The sequence below is a fragment of the Pseudonaja textilis genome, chromosome 6, assembly GCF_049901715.1.
Source record: "Pseudonaja textilis isolate UNSWEBS1 chromosome 6, rPseTex1.2, whole genome shotgun sequence".
In the NCBI taxonomy this organism is placed as follows: domain Eukaryota; kingdom Metazoa; phylum Chordata; class Lepidosauria; order Squamata; family Elapidae; genus Pseudonaja; species Pseudonaja textilis.
This window is the reverse complement of record NC_141995.1, coordinates 33328248-33355745: the sequence shown is the minus strand read 5'-3', so window position 1 is coordinate 33355745 and position 27498 is coordinate 33328248. Positions and strand designations below refer to the sequence as shown.

General features: G+C 34.8%; 1 protein-coding gene across 3 annotated transcripts in view; it reads right to left on the bottom strand.

Moving 5' to 3' along the window:
• The window catches only part of PRDM5 (PR/SET domain 5), a 68039-nt gene that overhangs the window by 9976 nt on the left and 30565 nt on the right, over nt 1-27498 (bottom strand). The window contains exons 10-15 of one of the 3 annotated variants that reach the window (XM_087936196.1): nt 22413-22507; nt 17303-17396; nt 15179-15339; nt 12976-13069; nt 5750-5835; nt 769-873 (exon numbers count right to left, since the gene is read on the bottom strand). In XM_087936196.1, coding sequence (XP_087792322.1) covers nt 769-873; nt 5750-5835; nt 12976-13069; nt 15179-15339; nt 17303-17396; nt 22413-22507 — 635 coding nt within the window. The remainder of the gene's footprint in view (nt 1-768; nt 874-5749; nt 5836-12975; nt 13070-15178; nt 15340-17302; nt 17397-22412; nt 22508-27498) is intronic. The other 2 variants (XM_087936197.1, XM_026697991.2) reach the window with 2 other exon arrangements.

Below are 27498 nucleotides of genomic sequence, written 5' to 3'. Positions count from 1 at the left end.
TTATTTTTTATTACAAAAGATTAGCAATAAAAAATTCTCAAAAATAATAAAACGGCATGTACGCCCACACCCACACAATATAAATAGATATGGTAATAATATGAATCTTTATTTGAGAATGAGTTTTTATTCAAGTTTTAAAATATTTCAAAATATGTGATAAAACAGCTGATAAGAATAGAGTTAAATATAGCTGTTCAAGTTCTTTCAAATAAGATATACAAATCCAGCCCTGTACACACTTACCTGGGAGCAAGGCCAACAAGAACCAATAAATGTTCTGAATGCACAAACACAAGAATATTACTATATATTTAAAAACTATTGCAAAATAATAACTATCTGTTCAGATTCACCCAATCACCCAATTCACTTATGCTGCAACTTATATTCAATACAAAGTGAGATCTGTTTCAAATAAACTAAACTGTCCAAATTCCATTTACTATGGTGTAAACAATATTTTAGGGAAGGTTGCCATAAAATAAGTATACTGTATATAGCAGAATGTCCATAGCATAACAAAAACAAACCTTGAGCTAACATAATTAACCTCTTAATGCTGAATTATCTGATCAAAAAGGACTGCAAAATTAGTTTATGGAACAATATCAAATGCTATAGTTGCAGTGAAATATTTAGCGGAAGAAAATCCTAATGCTTTACAACTAAGAAGTCAGTATGTTTAGGATCCCAATTTAAAGGGAAATCTCTTTGGGATTGATCTGTAAATTAAACATAAGTATATCAAAAGCAAACTTAACCCACATCACATTGGAATGGCTTCTCTCCTGTGTGTGTCCTCATGTGTTCATCCAGGCCACGTTTCTGACTGAAAGCCTTGTTGCACTCAGAGCACTGGTAAGGCTTTTCCTGTAACACAGGAACAAGAGATGGAGTGGAAGTGAGCCAATGCAGAAAACAAGCTGTTAGCAGAGCATAATTCCACACAGGATCATGCATCTTTATATCTCAGCTCCAAGAGACATATGTCAGAACAAAGCTAGTTAAAATAATTCTTGCAAGATGAACTGAAAGTAGGTGGGAAAATTGTGGGCTGGCACCTTCTGCTTTAATATAGAGGTATTATTTTTCCAAGCTTTTTAAAAGCAGTGTTTTGAGGGGAAGGATCTGGTTCTGTTTTTCATAACCCCTGCTACAAACAACTAAATAATATGACATCTTAGGAAGCTTGATTTACAACATATTACAGAGACATTTTGATCAAAGTCATTTTTAATCTTCTTAGCCATAAGACTAAGAATCACAAATACCTTCCTCAAATACATATTAAAAAGGCAAATATCAGTACCTGCACAGTGAAAAGGAATTGTGGAAAGTCTTTCAGAGTGCAGATAGCCTTATGCAAATAATAATTGAAATATCATGGGAAAAATCACTCCAAGATTTGTAATGCTGGTTTAAATTCATGAAGAACACAATAAAGAGAACTATTAGTACACAGAGGATGAAAATTACCTCCCCCAACCGTGATCTCCAATGAGTCTTGTGAGTGGAACTCCTTTGCATGGTCAATCTTCCTGTGAAATGTTTATCCACTTTTGTGTGTTTAAAATATTTATTTTATTTTAAGGAACAAACATAATAGGATTCTTTATCAGGAAACTTGTGGCTCCTGTCTTTTAAATATTTATGTCAGTGAGTTCTTTTGTGTGTGAGTATGAATTGAAAAAATAATCCATGTCAGCCTCCTGTAATTTTTACAGAAGTATGTCTCAGCATATGAAAAACAGGAATTCACAACACACCCTTAATTTGTTTTACATTGTACTTTATGAAAACCACATTCTTTGTAAGCTCTCTAAAATCCATTTTATTATATACATGTGATGTTCAGTGGAAAGTTGAAAATAAACCAAAATAGTTCCATATCATAAAATGAATAAATATAAATATTGTAGAGGAAATCAAGGGTCACCTTCACAAATATTTAATTTATGGTTCTTGTGCTGTTGTTTAAAGAAGGTGTTCAGTTTATTCTCAATAATGATTTACCAGGTCAAAAGAAATAACATTTGTAGGAGAAAGTCCTTGAAATAATGACTGCAAAGTACATTATCAGTAGCTTACTCTTGAAAATAGAGTGTATTGGCTCAGTGGTTAAAGATGCTGAGCTTGTCAGCTGGAAAAATGATAGCTGGTGTTTGATACCTGAGCTCTCCACAAAGGAGTGAGCTCCTGTTCCTTCCCAATTCTTGCCACCTAGCAGTTCAAAAGCATGCAAATGCAAGTAGATTAATAGATACAATTTCAGTGGGAAGGTAACAGCATTCGATGCACCTTTGCCATATAGCCATTCTGGCCACATGACCACAGAAAATGTATTTGGATAATGTTGGCTCCTGTAGCCAAGATACTGACATGAGCACCATGCCCTAGAGTCGGATATGACTGGACAGGGAAAACTTTACCTTTACTGTTGTACATATGAATATACTCAACCAAATTAAAGTGTTTAAAGCCCTTCATGGCATGGGACCAGATTACCTGAGGAATCATCTTGTTCCAGTGACATTGACCTGATAAAACTGGGGAAATTAAGAAGAAAGCTTTTTCTACCATTGCCCTTATCTATGGAACACCTTGCTCCCAAGTGTTATGTAAGGGGATCTAAGAGTGATATGGAACCCTAGGGATGGTTGATTACTTGAGAAGACTTCTCTCACCTCTTTAATTTTGTAACCTTTAAATTTCTTTAAATTTCTTCTCTGTAATTTTAATTTAGTTCTAACTCTGATTTTTTTACATTGCCTTTTTTTTAATTTGTAAACATCCCAGGGTCATTAAGCTGAGATGGACAGTGTATAAATGTGATACGTATATTAACAAGGACAGCTACTCATAATCTAACCTATTTTTATGTCTTTGCATTCAATAAATGTAGTTATTATTTTCTTTGGAAGATGAAAATTACTTCTCTATGTTGATAGATATATATACAGGTGAAACTCAAAAAATTAGAATATCATGCAAAAGTTCATTTATTTCACGAATGCAACTTAAAAGGTGAAACTAATATATGAGATAGACTCGTTACATGCAAAGCAAGATAATTCAAGCCGTGATTTGTCATAATTGAGATGATTATGGTTTACAGCTCATGAAAATCCAAATCCACAATCTCAGAAAATTAGAATATTGTGAAAAGGTTCAATATTCTAGGCTTAAAGTGTCCCACCTAATCAGGTAATGAAGCCATAACAACTGCAAAGGGTTCCTGAGCCTTTAAAGGGTCTCTCAGTCTGGTTCAGTAGGAATCACAATCATGGGAAAGACTGCTGACCTGACAGTTGTGCAGAAAACCATCACTGACACCTGAGTACTCTTAGCACTGAAACAATTACTCTGATGCCCAACATACAGCTTCTATGATCAAATATGCTAGTCTAGGATAAACCTCAATACAACATACTTTGCAGAAAAATGTCTCAGGTTTAATCCCTAGAATATTAGGATTGAAATAATTTTATTTTTTGAAACCTAAAAAACCACTGCCGGTCAGTATACCTATTTAGCTAGATTAATAATATATGATTTATTGTAAGGGCTACATTCTATTTCTACTTACCATTATATGGAAAGAAGTAACTATATCACATATGGCTTTCTTTACAATATGAAGTCACTGGTTTTTTTCACCTTTGTCAGTTAAAAATTGAGCTATCAAAATGTACAAAATATCCCTACATTCTTCCATGAACTTTAACATTTAGTGGCAATAAAAGATCCAGAAAAAATCCTGGTGAGAGTTTTATTTTTAGCTGGGAAGACTGGAAAGTCTAATGATTACTTTAGGAGATGGGGAAAAAAGATTATAACCAACGGAACTTTTAATCCATAAAATTAGACCTCAAAATATATATCTGACTTAAACCCACAGCATTACTAAAAGCAGTGACCATAATCTATATTTCAGTCAGAAGATATTGTAAAAAGTTCTCTTTCTTATCCATGGATTACTATACAGCTATTAAACTAATATGAATGACATATTTAATCTAATATCATTTGTCCGCTGGTGGTGGGTGGTCTGACTCTGGTTATCTTGATTTCTTCTGTCCAGCAGGCAAAGCATGGTGTAAACACAACAGTCTGTTCATTAAAAAACAAAAATCATACTCTACATATCTTTGGCAATGGCCATTTTGTATTAAATCAGTGTGCGTAGGGTTGCTTCTTGACTCAATATTGGAGTAGCATCATATAAATGCTCAATTGCATCCTGTGTTTTATCTTGGTTTGTGGAAAAACAAGTTTTCTGGAGGATGTGAACATAATTCCTTTTTCTAGCTGCTGCCCCAATTATCAGTCAAGATCCAGATTCAATGTAGAAATGTAACCCATGGCAAATGATGCAAACTGGCACTATCCACCATCAAACTTCTTAGTATTATTGGCCTTATACGTAGTAGAAAGCACTGCATCTTGTGTGTAATGGCGAAGTAACTATATTGCATGGTATATGAGAGAGACGGGTATGTGCACCTGTGAATGTTTGTATGAGCATGTGAATACAGATATAGTATATTGTGCAGGATACCAAGCCAAACTGTTACTTATTTATAGTTTGCATATTGAGATAAATTTAATGGCCTAAGTTGATACTTCTTGATGGCTTGTTTCATTTAACTTTCCTCATTTAAAAGGGGTAGCAGCAATAGTTTCCATAGAAATCAGTTTTGAATACTGTTACCATGACAGAAAAAGGGCCTAAACAATTTAAACAGTTCTTATATTTAATCTGGAGAATATTAATTATAGCAGTTCCTGTAACTGAATTCAGCAGATGTTTTCCAGTCATTATTGTTTGCACAGACTGTTTCAGGGAAAAATGAATCTCCCATTAACAGGAATCCATAGCTAGCATACAAGCATATATAGCATGAGCAGAATTAAAGCCAGAAATTTCAGAGATAATATTCAAACCTGAAATTTGAAAGGATGACAAATGTTCCAAGGATTTATAAATTATACTGCTATCAGTATTATACAACTATGGTTTTTTTAAGTGTTCCTTTTTAAAAGGGCTCCTACAAATCAACTGATTGATAGTCCACAGAAACCTCCCATCACCAACCAGCACATTCAGATGTGCAGCAGGCTACAGTAGCATAAGGCAACCTCCCCTTCTGAACTCTTTCTCTGAGGAAGACTTGTAGAGGCACATGATGAAACATCTGCATAAAGCACAGGCATTAGTGCTAGGTATTAATTTCTCAAAACCTTAGAGAACCCAACAATAAAGTATTAGGGCTCTCTATTCCAAGAAACCCATTAAAATATCTGCTTGTTCTTGCTTGGCCAGAGTAAAAACAAATCCTTTCATTTTCCCAATGATTGGAAAATAGAAACAATAAACAAGTGAAAATATTGGGAGAAATAGATCACTTGTTCAGATGAAAGACCAAATTATATGTATACCTGAACAAAACGACACACTTAATTGGTACATTTCATTTACAATTCAAGCACAACAGTATAATATTACAGTTATTCTACATCCAGGATAACAAAGCTGAAGTTAAAAAAAAATACATGTTGATGTCTCAACAGTTTTGTATTTACATAAAACAAGGATCTCACATTCACTCAAGTAGAGCAGTTTTATGAATTCATCCTCAGGTTAAATGTTTCAGTTCTCAATCTGACTAGTAACATCTTTTTCTTTCCCCCAGTTTTATTTTTAATGTGGCAGATCCTGGCAAAATCATTAAATGCTCCTACTTACTCTTGTATGGGTGCGGATGTGCATTTTTAATCCATCATTCTTGCTGAAAGCTTTGTCACAATAAGGGCACTGATAAGGGCGTTCACCTGAAAACAGTACAATCAGTCTGTTAATCTCTTATGACATACATAGGACTTTTCAGATGATTGCTTAAGTAGGCAGTGGTGAAGCCCTAAATTGCTTAGCTACAGCATTATTGTTATATGTTTTCAAACCGTTACTTGGGTCTAATGTTGCCTGAAGAAAAAGAACATCAAAGTAGAACAGCATGTGCATTTTCCAAGAGACAGATCTTTCTATGGCCCACTGTTCACACAAAGAAGGTCTTGTTACCAGCGGACTGCCAAATGCATGGGAAAGATCCAGCTGACTGGCACTATTTACATATGCACCTTGCGTTGCATAACTGCACCATATTGAAATGATTTTCATGGGACGGCTTTTGTATTGTGGGAGACCAGCAACTGAAGAATCCCAAGCTTTGAAGAATCTACCCATGTAATCATAAGCAGCACTAAATGTGTTCAGTTGCCCACAATTGTGTTTGCTACAATAGACCAATGCAGCTACTTCCCTGGAAAAATAAAACAAAATCAAAAGGACAACAATACTGTCTTAACAAATAATCTATGTCTATTCTAGCGACAATTTTACTGGTTTAAATATCTTTTATTGTTCTCAATTTGTAGGGTTTTTTTACATGTGCTATTGCTTTTTGATATGCAGTATTTGCTGGGATGGTACATGGATCCCCATAAAAAATATAGAAGTATACATAGATCTAAACTAAACCTAAAAGCATGCACGTTTTTGATAAACTTTCAGTGCATTACTAATGATCTGCTTAATGACAATGCATATTATAATGCAAGAAACATAACTAATGAAAAATCATGCAACAATGATTGCGTCAAAGATGGAACAAATGAGACACAGATCGCAATAGCTAAACTACAGTATTTATTTGGTGGATTAAAGTATTATGGGAAGGTGAGTATCTGAAAATAATGTTCTTGAAAAAAGTTTTTTAAAAAACTAGTCCCAACATTCATCTTCCCCAAAGGGTGTACTATTTTAATAATGCTGATTTTAATTGACTTAAACCTCCTGGTCTAAATATATTGCTCTGCTTAATATTATAAAATGTAATAATTAATTTAATCCATAAGTCAGACCTTTCTCCACAATTGTACCCTATCTCCTAACAACTTCCCAGCTGCATTCACTTTGGGAATGCTGCTGGTCATCTACATCTTGCTCATTCACCAAAGGAGATAAACTGGTAAACTGGCCTTATAAACTCTATTTTAATTATTTTTTAATAGAAATAATTAGGTGGATTATAAATTTGATTTTTCTTTATGTGTGTAATAACTGAACAACTGTTAAGCAATTCAAACTACACTGTATTATAAATTGGGTCCTGTGGGATATTTGTAGTGATGTGTAAGTCTGAGATTGGGATGAGAGAGAGTAAATTAGTTTCCAAAGATGAATCAACTATACACACAAAACAAATAAACAAACACACCTCTAGATTGTGGGATCCAAAGAGCAATTGGTATTAATAAATTAAGCTGGGCTGATGTGCAGATGTGTTTCATGTACAGAAGCTCTTTGACAACTTCTGCTCAGGTCTCAATAAGGATTTGGTTGGCTCTGCAGTGTAATGATGCAAAGACAAACAGGTATTTGGGCCATTTATCCAGTGGCAAATTAAGTCAACTCAAATAATAAGGGAGTAGCAACATCTGTGAAGAATTTTTAGCCACTATGCCACAAACGCAAGGGTGTCAGTGTTTCTTAAAGTGTGATCTTAGGAGCCCTGGAATCTCCCAAGGATCCCTAGTGATCTGCAGAATCAAAACCATTTACTAGCCTATGGTGAAAAACAATATAGTATTAAAACTCATCCAACAATCATGAGGAACAGTAGCGGTAGTGAATGTGTCAATTTTAATTTTGAATGTGGTAAATAAATAACCTGTAGTCCGATCCTGAGCAGCTGAAGGTTAACTCAGCCTTCCATGCTTCCAAGGTCGGTAAAACTGGGGACAATATGCTGACTCTGTTAACTGCTCAGAGAGTACTATAAAGCACTATGAAGTGGTATATAAATCTAAGCGTTATTGCCAGTGCCATTGCTATTTTGTAAAAGGGCTTGTTTTTCTTCAAAATAGCTTGACACAAATACAATCAAATCAAGAGTAATATGGCCACAAATAGGAAAAGACAAAGCAATATAAAATACAATTAGCCGATAAAGTTAAAAGCCTACACCAAGGTTAGCACAGGAAACATTTTCTATTAAGTCTCTAAATGATTTCAGCTACCACTTTCATGTTGGTTCTATTTAGCACTTTAGTTTCAATTGAGTTACTTTGAAGTTTTCCCTACCTATTGGTAATCCCCCCTCCTAAAGGCTGTCTGTCCAGAATTCTGCTGCATCAGAAAGTTCCAGCACAATTCTGAAAAGAGATACAGCTACTTTACAGAATTACTGGCTAGTGCTATGTGAGCATCAGTGGTGGGATTCAAAAAAATTTACTACCGGTTCTGTGGTCATGACTTGGCGAGAATGGCAAGAGAAGGATACTCTCTCAATCTCTCAATCAGAGGTGGTATTTGCCAGTTCTCCAAACTAGTCAAAATTTCCGCTACCAGTTCTGCAAAACTGGTCAGAACCTGCTGAATACCGTCTCTGGTGAGCATGCTTCCAATCATTTTCTTCACATGCAAAGAGCTAGAGAGGCCTATTCTATCTCTCCCTTGGAAAAAAGGGAGTCTTTCTTTAGTACTTTCCTTCTCTAGGAGGAGTTCTTAAAACTTAATTGTTCACGTTGTATATCAAATGTCTTTCTAAGGAAAGTGGCATTAAAACCATTTTACTATATAATTTACATGCAATATATTTGTTACATCAGTTACTTATTATAGACCAGGACATAAACATGAAACAATTGCCAAATGGAGCTTTTCTGAAACGTTTTAATACTTTGGGAATAGGGCCACTTGAAAAGACAAAGACGATGGTAGAGGGAAGACAAACAGCAAGATCCTTTGCCAAAAGAATTGTTTCTTTCTTTCCTCCCACTGACTTAGCCCATTAGCTCTAAATGTAAAGGTTTAGCAAGCATTTTAACAAGGTCTGCAAGTTGTTCCAAGTGCTCTGATTTATTAATTCCACATCTGTTTGAAACGTGACACTATCTCTCATGACCCCCAATGTCACTAAACCATGCTGTCATCCTTTGGACACTGCAGGAGCTGTTTGGACTCAAACATTTAATTAATCCAGCTGACATTTTTATGTTGTTTGGTTTTTGCACTTCAAGAAAAATGTTTAGAAAGGTTTGGAAACAATGGAGTGCGAACAGCCTAATTATGAGACCTTCCCCATTCTTTTATTTTTTGTTGATAGATAAGAGCCTTGTTTTAAGCAATGGACTTAGGCTGTTTTTAGCTATTCAAGAATGTGGGCTGGATCGCAAGCTATTTTTCTGTTTGTTAAAAGATGGACACTTCATACAGAAAAGAGAAAAAATGGGGTGCGTGGAGGTTGTAAACAGTGTGCGTGGAGGCCAAAAATTGGATGCAGAGGCTGAAAGTGGGGCACGCAGAGACGGCAATAGGCAATGGTAATCCCCGCAGCCTGAAACAGCTGATCATTGGGAGGTCGATCCAACTGACAAAGGCAAAAAGAAAATCTTTGGTACTCTAGCACTACAAAAAGTCAACAATTCCAACCAGAGTTTGCAAAAATCACCTTATTTGCAAAATCAAGATAATTTTATTAGGCATAAGGTCATGAGAGATGAGACTGGCAAGAAGCCATCTGGATTGCACATTCAATGCTTCCTGCCAGATGATCAATGCAGCAGTTTACAAAAGAAGTTGTAAGAGGGTTTTTCTAAGCAGAGATAGTGTGATCGATGACAACAGTGACTGGCAATCACAACAGGCAGCATGATTAAAGGAAAAGCAAATAACATTGTAAACAATGAAGATACATTCAAAGAGATTAGAGAAGTCAATTAAACTAATGGAGCTTCTGTGACAATCATGAAGAAATTTGCTAAATAACATATGGTATATATTTAAAGAGAAAGAGAGAAGAAAAATAACAAATGAACAAGTTTATTCTCTTCAATTTTGACAACAGCTATTTTCATAGTTAAGTTTTAAAAAGCATAATATTGTAATATAAACAAATTATTATAATCTACTACTGTACTCTGTATGTGTGCATTTTAATTTTACTATTGCTTAGTCCAACTATCTCATAATTTTCTACATCCTAGAAATATCAAGAGTAAAAGGTGATGTGGAATACAAAAAAACGAGACGTAACATGTTTTTTGTTATTATAAAACAGGTCAGTGGATTCAGATAAGGAATTTGTATCCATTATGCAATACAATTGTGCAGTGATTATAAAATGATCAGTGGAAAATACAATAATATTCAATTAAGATGATGTTTACAAGCTCAGTATATATAATCTAAATCAATTCCAGCTAACTAATGAGCTTTAAATGAATTTTTGGCTTAGAACACATGTTTAGGAAGGGCAGGTTTAGAGCTCAAGAATTTGCAGAATAGTAGTGTTTAGGTGAATTAAAAAGAGGCATCAAGTACATGGTAACATTGAAACCTGGGAGTACAGCAATAAACAATATAATAAAATCAACAGAGAGGCAATCATGGTCCAGTGCAAGACTCACTATTTACTATGGTATAAATCATACCGTTTGTTGATGAAGACTTTTAAAAAATAAAGAGTAACAAAACTTGATGGAGCTAGGAATACACTTGGGACTCCAATCAAATGCATATTTATTTAAAAATCAAATGTTTATTTTCATACTACCTATTTAGATTAAGAGCCAAAGTTGTATTTTCGGATGTAATCTAAAACAGGGCATGGTTACTCAAAAGGATTAACAAAAGTATATTTCTGTGTTGGTTTGTGCCCTGTGTATATTTAAAGGAAAGAAATTAGTTGCACACATAAAGCATTAGAATATTTGATCTATCTGAAGTGCTAGTTCTTTTTATAGTTCCTCCCAATCATCAACCTATTAGGCGTTGTTATTCATTTATCTAAAGAAGACACGTAGTAAAGCACTGGTAATTGTCTTTGACAGTATGAATCTCTCCGATCACCTAGTAGCAAAACTAACAGGAGGCTGAGTTTCCAGATTCTGAAACTTTACAGATGCTTTTGAAGATTTAACTGTCACAGAGTGATAAATTTGACAATGATAAACAACCTGAATAAGTTAGGAATGCAGAAGTCATAAAATGCTCTGATTTGTTTATAATGACTGCATTTTTATAGACGATATGCATTCCTCAAAAAAATGGAGGAAATATTACCTTTGGGTTTTTACTAAAGTAATAAGATCATAAACATCTATTTTACAGTATATAAAATTGTACTGTGACTAACTGAGTTTAGTAATTCAACATTTTAATGTATACTGATTTTTACAGTTTTATAATATTAACATAAATTATTATCTGAAACTGCTTTCAGAAAAATGCCATCCAGAATTTGTATGTATTAGCTTTAAGCTAATACATAGAACATATGACAATTGACAAAGTTTGGTTCTGATTAAGTGAAAAATTAATTTTTGCTTATTTTAGTTTTATTTGTTGAAGTTCATTAACTTTCTGACACTATAACTGTGTTTATGTATAATTATTAGATTAGATCATCATCTTATTTTAACGACCCCATAATCCCTCGACAGGCGGAGCCTGAGCATTGAATGGAGCTAGCACAGTGTATTAATGGCCAGGTGCCCTTCCTGTGGCCAACGCAGAATTTTGTTCAGCAGATATATTCTCAATGTGCCCAGAGACAGAAATATCTGCCTCTGCCTAGGATCGAACTCACAGCCTCCTGATTGTGAGGCGAGAGCTCCACCTCCTATTAACTGCTATTTCTCCAGCAACTGCTATTTTTCTTTCATTACTTTTCCCAACCAATACACTTTCGCTGTGTTATTTCTCTGTAAAATTCAAAGCCTCTGTGGATGCTATTTTTGACTTTCATATATGCTCTGGGATGTGACTTTTTAAAAATACTTTTAGATCTCTGAGAAAACAGTTTGGAGAAAATATGAAAATATTAGTTAATTCATACTGCAATCTGAACAAAATTTATAATGAATGAAAATCTTCAATATTTCCTATTTTTATACCTTTCACATTTGCTAGAATTAATAACTGAAACATCTAAGATATAGGAAAAAATATTTTTTCAATCTAGTATAATTCCCTAAACTGGAAAATGATTGTTAAAGTAATTTTTATCATGTGTCCAATACAGGTGGTCTTTCACCTTCCGACCACAGTTGAGTCCATTTCTGTGCTAAGTGAGACATTTGTTAAGTAAGTTTTGCCCCATTTTATGAACTTTCTTGTGACAATTGTTAAATTAACCTTTGCAGTTGTTAAGTTAATAACATGGTTGTAGAGTGAATCCAGTTTCCGCATTGACTTTGCTCATCAGAAGTTGCAAAAGAGGATCAGGTGACTTTGGGACACTGCAAGTGTCATAAATATGAGTCAGGTGCCAAAGCGTCTGAATTTTGGTCACATGACCATGGGATCCTGCAACAGTCGTAAGTATGGAAGTTTCCGAACTCTTGTAACTTTGAACAGTCACTGAACAAATTAAATTGTTGTAAGTTGAGGACTATCTGAAGAATCTTGGTTTTAAGATCACTTTCAGTTCTACTTCTATCAAAGGCAGACATTTCTAATTTTGTATGTGTGTGTTTATACTTTAGCATTTAGTGTTAATATTTAAGTTATTAGAATACAAAGATCTGCTACAAGAATTCTAAAACAAAAAGTAAACTAAAATTATTTGAGTTGAGTTTAGTGACTTCATGTATGCCATTTACTTGGCAGTCTGCCATTGCCTTTTTCTAGCATGCTTGTCTGAGTTTCCAGTCTGGCCAATTGCCCAGAGATTCATGGTGTTTTCCATCACACCCTGCTTGATTTCGAAGTCTAAAAAAGGTGTTTGGCAAAAAGGTGCTGTGTAATCAAATAATTTTATCTTAAACATATTTGTGCATGAAAGACAGATATGAAACACATGCATCAATAACACACAGATACAAACTTCAAGTATGGTCTGATTTTGTCTGATACCAAATAAGGAATTGGCTCAGTTCACGCAAGAAAAACTATTGAGCTTTCTGTACCTGTGTGACTTCGAATATGCACTCTCAGAGTTCCATTACTTGCAAACTTCTGTCCACAATACGGACAAATCTTCTCTTTTTCACCTGTGTGAGTCTGTAAAGGAAAAATATAAATATTTAATTTGCTTACAAAAGGAAGCAGAATTAATTCTTCATTTTTAAATTTAATTTTTCCAAGTTTTTTAAATCAGTCATCTATGACACATAGTATACTGATATTAAATTTTGCTTTTAAAAACTTTAAAAATTTAATAAGTTTCACCTTGCAACAACATAAAAATTCCTAAACCAATTTGACTTTTCCTTGGAAAATAAACCATATTATCTAGTTGGTCAATCAAATGAGGCTTTTATTGCACAAACGTTTTGGCTTATAAAAATTAAATTAATGCTTACTGGATGTTAACATGTTTGTAGCATTTAAATATGAACCTTTACTTTAATGACATTTTTTCAACTTCTGAAACACTCTTTATTACTACAGTATATTATAACCATAGATTCTATAAACTAGCAGCACTAGGGCTTCTATTTGGGTGTATTCTTAAATCAATTTGAATTGGAAAATATATTTGTTCTAATATTTTTCACATAGTATGTATTATCTCTTTCTTATATTCTTTTAAAACACATAATAACAAAATTAAAAAGGTGCGTTTTTGAAAAGTAGGTTATTACCAAGCATAAGCAAAACATAAGCAAGGATCAATTCATAGTTCCATTTAAAGTATTCCATAACTGAACTATGTATTAAATCCCATTCTGATCAAGTGCATTTAGAAACTTTTATTCAAAAAACAACATTCAAGCAGTCAAGAAATATGCCTTTGCCGGATCCTCTAGTGAAGCTGCTGCAACTCCATAACAAATGTCCAGTAGATGCTGACACACATATGCAGTGGAACCTTGGGTCATGACCATAATCCATTCCAGGACTTTGGTCGCAGCCCAATTTGGTCATGACCAGAAACATGACCATCTGCGCATGCACGAACAAAAAAAAAATGGTGCCAAATGGGAAATTGCTGCAGCAGGAAAAATCACAGCGGCTGTGTCTGGTCATCATCCAAAGATGTCCCCTTCTTCCTGAGCCGACATGAAGGGGACCATGGCTAGTGCTGAGTTTCCTGCAAAGGGTGCGGAATTTCAAAAAGCAGATGGTCACGGACAGTGCGGAGAAAGTGCTAGGGGCACTTCAGCCACGCAGCTCTGGCTCGTGCCTTCTCAGGGCAGAGAGCAGATTGTGTGACCGGGTGGGTCATCAGGGAGCCGCAGGAAAGGGGTTAGAGTCGCATGTGGCACTCGGGCCGCAGGTTGCTGACACCCACTCTAGCAGAGTGTGTCCTGTTTGTGCATTTATACTGCCTATTGTATTTATACTGCCTATTGTATTTGGATCTGCAAGTGACGATCAAGCACACAAACAGCCAGGGAAGTGATTGAAGCCTAGGAGTTAACAGTTACCACCAGCTCATCAAGTATTTAGAAGGCGAGGGCTGGGCAGTACAAGCAAATGACAGCCAACAACTTAAAAGCCAGCCATCAACACACCCCAATCAACTTCTAAAAAGCCAAGTACAACAGGCACTATAAAAACCACACACAGAATAGCCCAAAGCACACACTCTGCTAAAGAGAAGTTCCCTTAAGATGGTCTCCAGTACAAGTCTGAAAGCCTCTGGTCAGACAAAATCTCTGGTCCCGATGACTGACACAGATTGGATTCTGCAACATTATCCTGGGATAAGTATATTCACCTTCATTTGTAATTTTTTTTGTTTTTCAGAGTTTTGTATTTTAACTTTTTGTAAATAAAAAAAATAATTAGAAAAAAAGGTGTATGACCAACATACATGAGCTTCTGAAAGTATTTCCAATTTTATGCAAAAATGTTAGGGATTAAGCTGTAGTTCATGAGAAAGAGAACATTAACAAAGCTTTCTAATTTCTACCATGTTTAATTAGAAGCCAGTCAAAGTGAAATGTATGTACCTTTTTATTCATTTGAATGAGTATACTCTTTATAGTTCTCCTTAATTATTTTATTTATAATCATTGGTTGAAAGAAAAAGTGAAAGCATTGTCTTCTAATAATTTGTACAATTTTGTACAATAATTTGTGAATTATTTAAAATAAACTTTGTGCATTAAACCTATTGCCATGTTCATTACTTTTATAAAGTTATTTTTTCATTATACTTACTTTTTTATGGCTCTTTAAAACAGAAGGTGTTACGAAGGCTTTGTCACACAGATCACATTTATATTTCTTATGGCCATCATGAACAACTTGTATGTGAACATTCAAAGTATCCTTCCGTTTGAATGTAGCATCACAGTGATCACACTTAAATGTTCTTTCACCTAAGAGAAAAAAATATGTTAATATTATCTATCGAACATCATAAATAAATCAATAAATTTTCATCACTCAATCCTTTCTCTGAAAGAAGCCAATCTCTTCTTTCTTGGTTAAATAGTAGTTTGAATGTATTTACTGAAAGATTTTTTTTTTTTACCAATCTCATTAGGCCACAGAGTAACCTAAGAGACAAAAGAGCTGGTGATCGTTATGCAACATGGGTTCCTGTCTTCCATTGCAGCTACAGTACTGCTAAAAATTATCACTGCAGACTTCTCGCTCTACAAACTAATGTGAGTGCCTTGTGTTATTGAGGGAATATTTTTTATTGCCACAAGCTGATTTTTGAACTTGAGCTTATGCATTTGCAATGACTTATGATTGTAATTCCAGGCTCAGTTGCAGTTGTAAGTTAAGGACTATCTATATAATATCTTAGAACTAGAGAAACAACTACCAAGTAACTATCAACAAAACCTTACTGCATGTAATGAATTTTATAGTAGAGAAATATAATCAGATATTTGTCAATAAATGTTGTGGTTAGCCAACAGCAGGTGCGAACGGTGGAGGAGAGCGTGGACCCAGATGAGGGCCCAGGACCATTAGGGAGTGGACTGCTGCCTTCAGAGATTGTGGCGGCTGGCAGCAGTGATGAGGAGGTTCCTGAGGAGCCTCTGCTAAGTGTGCGTGCATGCAGGATTGCTCATAGGAGAGAGCAGTTACAGAAGCACAGGTGACTCAGGAGTAAGGCTGCAAGGTAATGGCCCCTCCCTCAAGAGGATAAAAGCCAGGTTTGAAGAAGTGTTCTTTGTAGAAGGCAAAGACACTCTGAGACTCAGCCTCATGGATATTATAGTTAGTATTTGAAAACTCTTGTAAACTATTTCTTATCTGTGGGTTTTTAGCAGCATTGAAAAACAACTTGGAAAGGCTCTTTCTTGTCAGACCTAATTAGTTGGAAGCAGCCTTTTATCTGTGAAGAAACAGAATTCGTAAATGAAATCTTAAAAGGTGGGGGCTGCTGCCTTTGACTTGTGTTTGCTTTCTTGGAACCAGGTTGGGTCAGAACAATAAACAGTTATACTTTATATATAAAATCAAAACTGAATGTGATGATAAAATATTTTATTATATTATGCAGTATTTTCATCGTATTTTCTTTGCATTTGTGCAACATTTGTGTGTGTGTGTGTGTGCATCACTATTCATTATATGAATCCCACGTGTTTATAAACCTATGCGAACAACTGCCAATAATTTATAGTAAAAAAAACCTACAATTCATTTCTTGAAAAGTTCTACATAATTGTTCAAAACAGGTATTTTTTACCTGACAATTTATTTTCAAGTCAACAACCTATAAACATGTTATTGAGAGAAATTATAAAGGAACAAATCTCCTCATTCTTGGTTCAATAGCAATCCAAAGAGCTGACTATTCAGGCTAGATAATTTTGAGCATTAAAAAATCATTAAGTTCTGAAGCTCGCCCTATTTTATTTGTTTAATTAAATTTATGACACCCACCTCACTGTTGACTGATTGGGAAGCTTATAGCATCATTAAAAAAGCAATATAAAACAATTAGAATGTTAAACATTAAAAACCTTGAATATTATATTAGTTGCAAAGCCTCCTGAAAATAATTACAAGTGTTGTCTATGTTAGATTAATCTAATAAAAACCATTTTTCTACTTAACCAATGAATCCTTAACTTACAGACTAAATGCAGATTTCATATTAATTGAACTTTACTATTTATATTTTATTTGGCATGTCCATAGGTGCAATTCTGTATGGATGTGTGTGTATATAAAGTCAGTATACATTTTATATAAAATTCTAATATGATTAAGATGTTTTGTTAGATCAGAGAGTTAAAAATACATTAATCTCGCAAGTACTGAGACTTTTATGATCTGTGATCTTTGATGAACTTTATTATCTATATTTCTACTTACTATTATGAATCAGAAGATGTCTTTGTAAAGAGAATGGTGTTCGGAATAGAGCTTTGCATTCCTCACACTGAAATGGTCTTTCTTCAGAATGTGTCTGTAGATAAAGAACACATATAACTATGGCTAAGTTTGCTGACTTCAGTCCAAACAGATAGTGCTTTATTTTATTAAACAAAAACAAAAAGTTTGATTCCGCATGCTTAAAAAATGAAAAGTTTGAGTATATAAATCTAATAAATAAATATAAGTAAAATATACAGAGGAGTGCATAAAAAGGCCATAAACTTCACCATAGTTTTTGTTTGGTGTTTCATAAGATGCTAAATCTCAAAGGTCTTCTAAATATTATAGATATTCACATAAAACAATCCTTCACTAATTTTTAGTTAATAGTTTAACCTGCCTTCTAAAATGTTGAATAATTTAGGATGAATTTCTTATCTCACAAATTAAACATTATTTGGCACTAACATTGGAACGTTTGGAGGAATGGGATTCCCATGTGCTACCTCTAAAGTGTGTGATAAATGTCACAAAATAGCCTTTTTTATTTTTTTCTAAATGTTCAATGTATTAACAGAATACTTAAGCATTAAAGGATTTAAAAGTTAAGGGAACCATGTTATCACATGGCTATGTGCAGTTAGTATATCCTGATTTTACTAATATTGAAAAACAATGTTAAAAATGAAAATATAAATAAACAAATAAGAAAAAGATGCTAATAAATAGAAGCAAGAAAAGAACATATTTTTGAAGGTCCTGCCTACGACCTCAGCTTGCACTTATAAAGTCTGTCTTTGCATTTTCAAGACACCTTTGTATATCTTTAAATGATTATCTGAAGTTCCCAAGCTAAATACAGTGGAAGACTTTGGGACAAAAGCCTTTCCCTATTTGTTTCATTCTTACAGGTGTATCTACAGACAGACCCTATTTATGTCTAACTAAAATGCAGAAAAATAAGTCACACTGATCTGGTACAATTTTTTTTTTTAAAGTTTAATAATATCAAGCTGCTAAAGCTCAATTTACATTAAAATAGCAGCAGACAATAGCAATGGCACATAGACTTAAATACTGATCCACAATGCTTTGCAGCACTCTCTGAGCAGTTTATAAATGTCAGCATACTGCCCCCAACAATCAACCTTAGAATGTTAGAAGGGTGAATCAACTCTGAGCCGATCAGGATTGAACTCCTGGATGTGGGGAGAGTTAGCCTGAAATAGTACATTCTAACTGCAGCTCCTCCTCCTCAAATTTATGGAATCATAAGAAGAAAAAATTTATTTTTATGAAAGGATTTTTATCTACAATGACAGAAATAAACCAAATTTCCCATTTTTCTACTGGATTCTTCAAGCCTATGCAGCAGATCTCAGAGACAAGACATAAGACATAAGAATTTCTTTGTCATTACACTCGCAAGCGGGTGCAACGAAATGAGGTGCTCTTCCACAAGTAAAACTGGACAACACCATTGAAAGAAAAATAAAACTAGACACAACAAACCGTACAATAATCTCTATACAATTTAAAAATGTAAATACCCCATTACTCTCAGCCATTAAATTCCACAAAAATCTTATGACCCTGCATTCAAGCTCAAAACTGCACTTGGATAAAAACTGTTCTTAAATCTAGTCGTCCTTGTTCTTAATACCCTGAATCTCCTTCTCGATGGTAATAGTTCAAAAAGCTGATGTCCCGGATGAGAGGAGTCATTCAATATATTAAATATCTTCCTCTTACATCTATTCCTATACCGTTCTTCCAAAGAGGGGAGTGAGCAGCCAATGATGTTTTGGGCCATCTTAATCACCCTCTGAATTGCCTTTTTCTCTGCCACTGTGCAGCTCGAGAACCATACACAGAGACAGTAGGATAATATACTCTCAATTGAACTCCGATAGAAGGTAGTCAGTAGACTCTCAGCCAGTTGTTGTTTCCTAAGAATCCTTAGTAAATACAACCGTTGTTGTGCCTTCTTAATTAAAGCAGCGGTGTTTGCACTCCAGGTCAGGTCATTTGTAATGATGGTCCCGAGATACTTACATTCAACCACCTGTTCCACACGAACTCCCTCTACATACAGTGGCTGAATGTCTGCTCTTTTTTTCCTATAGTCCGCTATAACCTCCTTGGTCTTCTTAATGTTAAATAGAAGATTATTATTTTTGCACCAGTGGGATAGCTGTAATACCTCATCCCGATATGCAGACTCATCATCCCCAGAAATAAGTCCTACAAGCGTAGTATCGTCTGCAAATTTTATTATCTTATTGTTGGGATGTTTATTTGTGCAATCAGATGAATAAATGGAGAACAGTAGTGGACTAAGGACACAACCTTGCGGAGTGCCAATGCTAAGTGTCTTGACAGTAGAAATATAATCATTCAGTTTAACTCTTTGTGGACGATTTGTTAAAAAAATCCAATATCCATAAACAAATAGAATCTGGAAAATCTAGATCTTTGAGCTTGGCTATTAATCTGTGCGGTATGATGGTATTGAAAGCAGAACTAAAATCTGCGAACAACGTTCTTACATATGACAAGTTGACTAAATGGAAACTGGGCAAATACGGTCTCTGTTATTAGTTTATAGGCAACAAACACCTCTTCAAAAAATTCTTTAAAACGTGATGATGCAATAATGCTTACCAGCTCAGCTGACGCTTAAGAGAGATGGAATTAAATAAACCTCTCCAAAGACAGATTTTTGTAACATAAAGACTGAAAATGCCATGTCTTGAATCTCAGTCAGTCAGGTACAGACAGGTATTGAGAAGATTGCAAGTCTCCAAATCTGACTTCAGATTTTAGGATTCTTAATATATGACAATTATGTACAGAAAGAGTAACACTTGAACAGCATCAGGAAATGAATCATAACTGCTCCCTTCATACTTAAGTAAAAGTTTATTGTTGCTTTTGGTGTTCCAAATTTGGAATTCTTAATGAATAGACTGAAAGGTCTTTTAAAAGATAGCTCTGGCAGATCATTTTACCCCTCATATTTATCTGCTCATGGATTATAGAACAAACATCTTCCTATTATCAATTAAGATTCATCCAGACTAGTTTCAGGAACTCAGATTGTAAATATACACCAAACAAACTATTTATATTTGAGTGAATCTAGAAGCTTTCCTCAGACCATTCCTCATTGTGGAAGAGCAGACTACTAACAAGTTTTCAGGCTCTTTCTGCCCTCCTATATGAAACTTCTCCTCCAGTGTTAACACAACACAACTACCTATAAAAGATGCAACTTTGAAACACATGGGGGATTTTGGAAGCTCTGCAACAATGGCAAGACACAAAAAGCTGTCAAATAAAAGGAGTTTTTTCTTCAAAGAGACCGAGAGTGAGGATTAAAAAGAAGAGGCACAACAAAGCAAAGGCAAGTATAATGTTGTGAAGGTGCCAGTGAACATTATGATTATCTTATCAAGTCCTTGTCCAACCCCGCAACTTTTTAATTCCAGTGCTGCTTTTTTACGCTTCAGTGTCAATATTATTTCCAAAAACATTCATGAATTCTTCATAAGCTTATAAGAATTTTTAGAGAATTAAAAAAATGGGTGCAATCCAGGGCTTTGTAAATCACCAGCACCAGAAAAAGAAAAAGATCCACCAATAGCAGTAAGATAAGGGTTGATTTGGTTATTATAAGAGGACTGTCAGTATGGCAGGAAAACACTCTATCTTTGGATAAGATACATAAATTTCAACACTAAGCAAATAAAAGATAGAATTTTGTCACTGGCTTCATCCTTCTTCATAATCATTTTGAGAATGAACACTCTCCCTCCAATAATTAATGTGCCATTAAAATGTCAGTTGTGCTCCTTATCTAAAACAGATTGAAGGCCCTGTTTTAGAAAAAGACAAGACCTTGCCACCTGCCCTTAACTGCAACTACCGTATTTCCCCATGTATAAGCACCCCCTTTGTATAAGCCACCCCCAATTTTTGGACTGTGAAGTTTTGAAAAAAATATTTTATTAGAGAAACAAGTTATGAAGAAAGAAAATTTACAAAGAAACAAAATTCGACGTCTAGATCTACAACTTCGGTCATGACGCGAAAGCGGTGCGGGCGACGCTAGCAATCTACGCATCGGAACGAGAGTAGGAACGAAGCATTCAGGCCGATGCCTAGCGTATGCATTTCTATCGCGTACTCGCACTCGTGTCGTATCATCACGCACAATTTTTACAAAAATATAGCATACTGCTGGAAAACCAGTTTATTCCTACTTTATTATTTTATGCATTTTTCACGTATAAAAAGTGTACCTAGCTTTGTATATGCCACCCCCCTACTTTTTGGGCTTGAAAATTTTGGAAAAAAGGGGTGGCTTATACATGGGGAAATACGGTAATACTGTCTGTTCCGGCTGAAAAAAACTCTAGGCAAGATACACACAGAAGCACTTTCTCAAATTTCTTTGTTACTGTATTTTCCTTCTATATCCACAACTCCACTTTCTTATTTGCAATGTCTTATCAGAAAAATCTTTCTTTATTCTCTTATTCCCCAATAACGCATGGCCATTGATAAGGATTCTGAGCATTGTATAAACATATCTGGAGAATGCTCAGACCAAAAGATACTGTTTTAGTTTTTTAAAAGTTCCATGTTTCTCCAGAAAGGAGGGCGTGGGAGGGTTGGAGAAGGAGGACATGGCAGGTCTTCTGTTCATTATTTTTAAAAGAAGGCATGTCATTCTTAATTTACAGCCAATCAGGAATTAGCCCTAATCCTGATAGCCCATCTGCAATGAAAGGATCATAATTTCTGAGAACTGTGAGATTTATAGTTTTCTCAGCCTTCTGGACTGAACCAGGAGATCAGTGAAAGCAGGTACCCCATTCTTCTCAGCTGATATTTTCTGCTAATGTTTGGGACTTGGAAACTTCTGATGCAGAAAGTGCTGTGTTTCCAAGTTGTCCCTTTATTACATAGGCAAACATTTTTCTAGAAGCAGTTTATAAAAAAGCTCGGGATGCTTTTATGCAAAGTCTGCATCAGTAATAGGGTTGCTGCTAAGAAAAGCCAAATAATGTCTCAGTAGAAAGAGACTGAGCTACCTTCTCACCTCAACTGATGTATCCTCCAGAACAGGGCTGAGACATTTGGATGAGACTTTGCTGTGGGAAAGCTTGCACTGCTGCTGATTGTGCTGTACCTGTTCTGTGGATAAATATAAGGGTTCAGTCTCTAGGGCTGTACATCTGGCACATGCATGAGTGAAAAATTCCCCCCATTTAATAAAACACTTAGGATTTTACTTAGGTGAATATCTATCCAAAGTTTGGAACTCCTTAAACAACTTTTTTTTTTTAAAAAAAATGCTTATTTAGCATAAAGCTAAGTAGGCTAAATACAGAACATTCATTAAGTTGATTAAGAATTTCTGATTTGACTGTTATGCCAAAAAATGATTGAAATAGTAACATAAACATTACCTAAGTTGTAGTTTGGTGAAATATGTGCAAGAAAACATAGATTTCAAAATGGAATATATAGGCCCTGATATCTTCATTGCATACTAAACTATTAATTTAGCTTATCAACCTTCAAACAAACCATTTCTTTTCTGATTAGGTAAACAAAGATTCAGTTTATTCTGTTTATTTATTTATTTATTCTGCTTAGTTGCCAATATTTCCTTTGCTTTACCATTTAACAGATTTTGCTGGCCTTTTTAGTTCTAAACTACTGATCTAAGCATTGTAAAAATAACAGAAGGAATTACCAGAAGCAATTTAGATTTAACAACCTCTATATTGCAAGCCGCTAAAAAATTGGAATAATGTTTAAAAAGATGCTCATTCTATGTATTTGCCAAAATACATATAGCTCTTTCACAGCAGAAAGAAGAGCTACACACAACCTGGATAATTACTGTTCTCAGCAAAACTGAGTTATTATGTAAATTTCAAATCAATAAAATAAGAACTATAGTCCCTTGGTAATAATGGTGTGCTCTGCATATATATGTTGGAGCTAGAGTCAAAAGTTCGTGGGACGACCATTCTCTGTGTTTCTAATTAACATTCTGTGTTTTTAAAAACTTTCTTAATATTCCCTTCTCTTTGTTTCACTGCATATTTCTGTACCAATGTAGGACATACTGTACCAATAGCACCAGTACATACTGTACTCAGTGGTAGGATTCAGCCAGATCACACCACTTTGGAAAAACCGGTTGTTAACTTTCTGAGCAGTTCGGTGAACTGGTGTTGGAAGAAATCATTAGGGCAGAGAACCAGTGGTTAAATTTGAATCCTACCACTGACTGTACTGTATCACAATTCCTTGCTCACGGCATATTACAAAAGACCAACTTAGGTATAAAATGTGCAAGAAAATTACTTTGAGAAGCTTTCAAAATTTACATCATCTAGAGAGCTATATTTAATGGCCCGTAAGCAAGCAGCCTTTTCTGGAGGTTGTGGAATGATCTCCCCCTCCAGAGGTGAGGTCAGTCTCATTGCTCCTGAACTTTTGAATATCCTTCAAGACCTGGTTATGTCAGCAGGCCTGAGGATTCAGGGGTTGGGTGAATTCAAGAGGTGGCTCCATTATTATTTACATCCCTCTGTCCATTATTTTCTTTTCTGTTTTAGTTCTACTTTTAAAGTTTTAGATGCTTTTTAAAATAATTATATAATGGCTTTAAGTAATTGTTTTATTTATTTTATTGTTTTATTAGATTGTTGTATCACATTCCATGAAATGGCATCTATATGTATTGGAATAAACAAACTAACAAACAAACTCACTAGCAATAAAAAATTTTTTCAAGAATTCTAAATGGTTCTTGTTTTCTCAGCTTACCAGCCTTTCAAGCTTAACAAGGATCAATCATATTTAGTATTTATAAACTCGTTTTAGTCTAGATTCAGATCTGGGCTTAAGACCACCAAAGCAGCCTTGATTCCTCAGATAGAGAATTTTTGTTTGAAAAATGAAATAGAACGTAACTCTTCCAATCTCCTACTAGCTTCTAGGTTCCCTTATTTAATGTTAAATGTTAAATATTTTGAGTTAAATAATTTATGAGTTAATTTTTTAAAAAAATAGAGTCATGCTGAAGTATTGAAAAAGTAAACAGAGAATGATCCATAGCCTTATCTAGTAGCAAGGTACTTTTCTTATTATCTAACATGATATACACCTCAATTCACAGCTAGACTTTTCACACCGGAAATAAACTGAGTTTGCTTGTCAAAGCTTTCACTACAAGAATAGGCAATCTAAGACATTGGGACACATGCAGTGCAAGCTCCTTTTTATGTGTATGGCCTCTCTTTTTTGTTAACTAAGTGCAGCAACATGATTTTTACAAATCAGTGATGCTGTTTCCTACTGTTATGAAGCAGGAGACACACTAAATGTAGCATTAACCCCAAACTAGTATTAATACAACACAAAACAGGACAAAAGCGCAAAGGAATTTCATATCTCCATTGCCCCAAAAAACTGGGAACCCTCTCCTAAAGATTCCTATGTACTACAGTCTATCCATTTTTCATCACCAAAGAGGTTTTCATTACTCATCACAAATGGAAAAAAAAATGCTACAACTGTCCATCCTTGCTTTAATTAAAACTTAAATCAGATCCATTTCAACCTGTGATGCCTGAAGTAGAAAGTTAAATAGAAGATTCCACGGTTAAAATATTTTGGATTCTTTTTCAACTCTGCTTGTAAATTCCATCACTTGGAACATCTAAGTAGGGTGCCTTAGTTAACATCTGCAACTGGCTTTCCTTTGAATTTTCCTAGAACAGGGATGTCAAGGTCACGTCATTATGGCAGCATCATGTGACGTATTGGGATTTTTTTTCCCCTTTGCTAAACCAGACGTGGGCATAGCCAGCGTTTAAGACATCCAGCCTGCAGGCCGGCAGTTTGACAGCCCTATCCTAGAGTATTGGAGAAGACAGTTTCAAGGCCATAATCTACATATTCACTGAGACTGTGTTCATTTGACTACTTAACATGCAAACCCACTGCTTCCAAGGCCTGACATAGCCATTCCTTGCATATCAGGACATTTTCCTGTCATCTGCCAAATATCTTGGATAGGTTGATCTGTGTAAGAAATAAAAGGTTTATCATGCTGCTTATGATAAACTTCTTTTCCTATTAGCCCTATAACTGTGCTGAGTTAGATAGTTTCTACCTTGTCCATGTGAAACACAAACTATCTATGACACAGTTTAAATACTTAATCATGTTCTATACTCCATTAGTCCTCATAAGATGTATAAATCAAATTAATCATGTATTTTGGACAATCATCTTAACAGGTGAAAACCAAACTTGCTTGTATAATAAGATGAAGAAATGGACCTAATCTGATTAGTTGAGCTACTACATTGCTTCTCAAGATATTTAGATGCATCCATTCCTGGTGGATACAGTTATATATTGGTATCTCCATCCACCCAAAACTATCATATATATGCAATACTTTCCAGAATTTCCACATTTCTACTATTACTTCTCTCCTGAATTTATAGCACATACAGAGTCCCTTGCTTACCTTCTGAAAAAGGGATCCCATTCAAGTAGGATTTCAATGCTAAACATATTTTATAAGTTTTATGTTTCCTTAAATAACCTTTTCCTTTACCTATTCTGACACCCAGATTCCATATATGCATCATATTGCTAACAGCCATGCCTGTCATCTAATGTTTCATTGTATTTTCCAGTCCAGAGATCTTTCACTTTATCAATAAACTCTGCATAGCATTTCCTCTATATGATTGTTTAAGAAGCAAAAGGCAAGATTATTGAATCAATTCAAAGAAGATCAGTTCTGTCACCTTTGGCCTGCAGATTCAATCTGTAATGAAGATGCATGCGATTTTCTCCCATTTCCTACATTTTACTTACATGCCTCCTCTTTGTATCTGAGATATAAATGGAAAGCTTTCCATTTATAGCCTATTCGATATAATAATGTTACAAGCATCAATCTTAGGTGATCAGAATCTCAACAGAGGGGATTTATCACAGCTGACAATTCAAACCTGAAAATACATTTCTACCAACTATTGCAAATCTCTCAAGATTATCTGTAAACTTTTTCAACAGCAGTGTTTACATTCAATTATCTTCCTGTTCTATCTCATTTGAACTGACATTTGTATCTGTGTCCTCAATTTAAGATGTAAAAGTTGAATTTCTTGAAAATAAAAATGACTGTTTAGAATATATTTCAATTGCTTTTCCTACAAACAAATCACTTTTAACTTCATTAAAAAAAAATTTATATATTCAAATTAGATTGTGATATGCATGTAAGCTAGTTGTCTTTCACTCAACTTGTGTATCTTGTCTTAGAAAGAACAGTTACAAATGTTTCACCATGCAAGCAGTATTTTGGTTATTATTACTTTCATATGATTTATGGCTGAAAACACAAAAGATGATGCAAAGATTCAGTGCCAAATTCCCAGATGACATATAACATGAGCCAAACTGTGAAAAATATATCGAAGTTTTGGTGTATCTGTTTCATCAAAGTGTTGCCGGCATGGGAAGTGGGGAGGGAAAGAGCAAAGGATCCCAAATGCGAACCAGCAAATTTTCTCTCTCTCTTTCTCAACAATCTGACCATTCTGCAGAAGCAGCATCAGTCAAGGGTGCAGCCATGCCACTGAAATTGTGCCCCGGGGTCAAAAGTAATGACAGGCATTATCTAAATTAGGGTAGGCAGATTGTCACTTAAATCACACAGCCGGGGGTCTCTATGTAGACTAAAAGGTGAAGTTCCTCTATATTTTTAGGGCAGAGTTCCTTCTTTTAACTAGAACAGAGTACAAATTGTAATGTTTCTCCCAGTAGTCATAATGATATAAAATGACTACAGTTTTGCTAGAGTTTTCCAGTTTATTTATTTTTTTAAATGAGAGAATAAAATTTCCTAGAGGAAGAAAACCCAACTGAACTAGCTTGGGTCAATTAAAGAAACACCAAACAATAACCAGGAACCTGCTAGTTCTGTAAGTTAATGTGCTTAATATTAATATTTTGCAAGATTAAAAGCTCATGTTTCTAAGCATGCTAAAGCATATTGATCCATCCAGTGGTAATGAGCAACAGCTGCAAATCTAAGCAGAGCTGTAAACAATAACAGCAGAATGTTTGGGGGGATTGTTTTT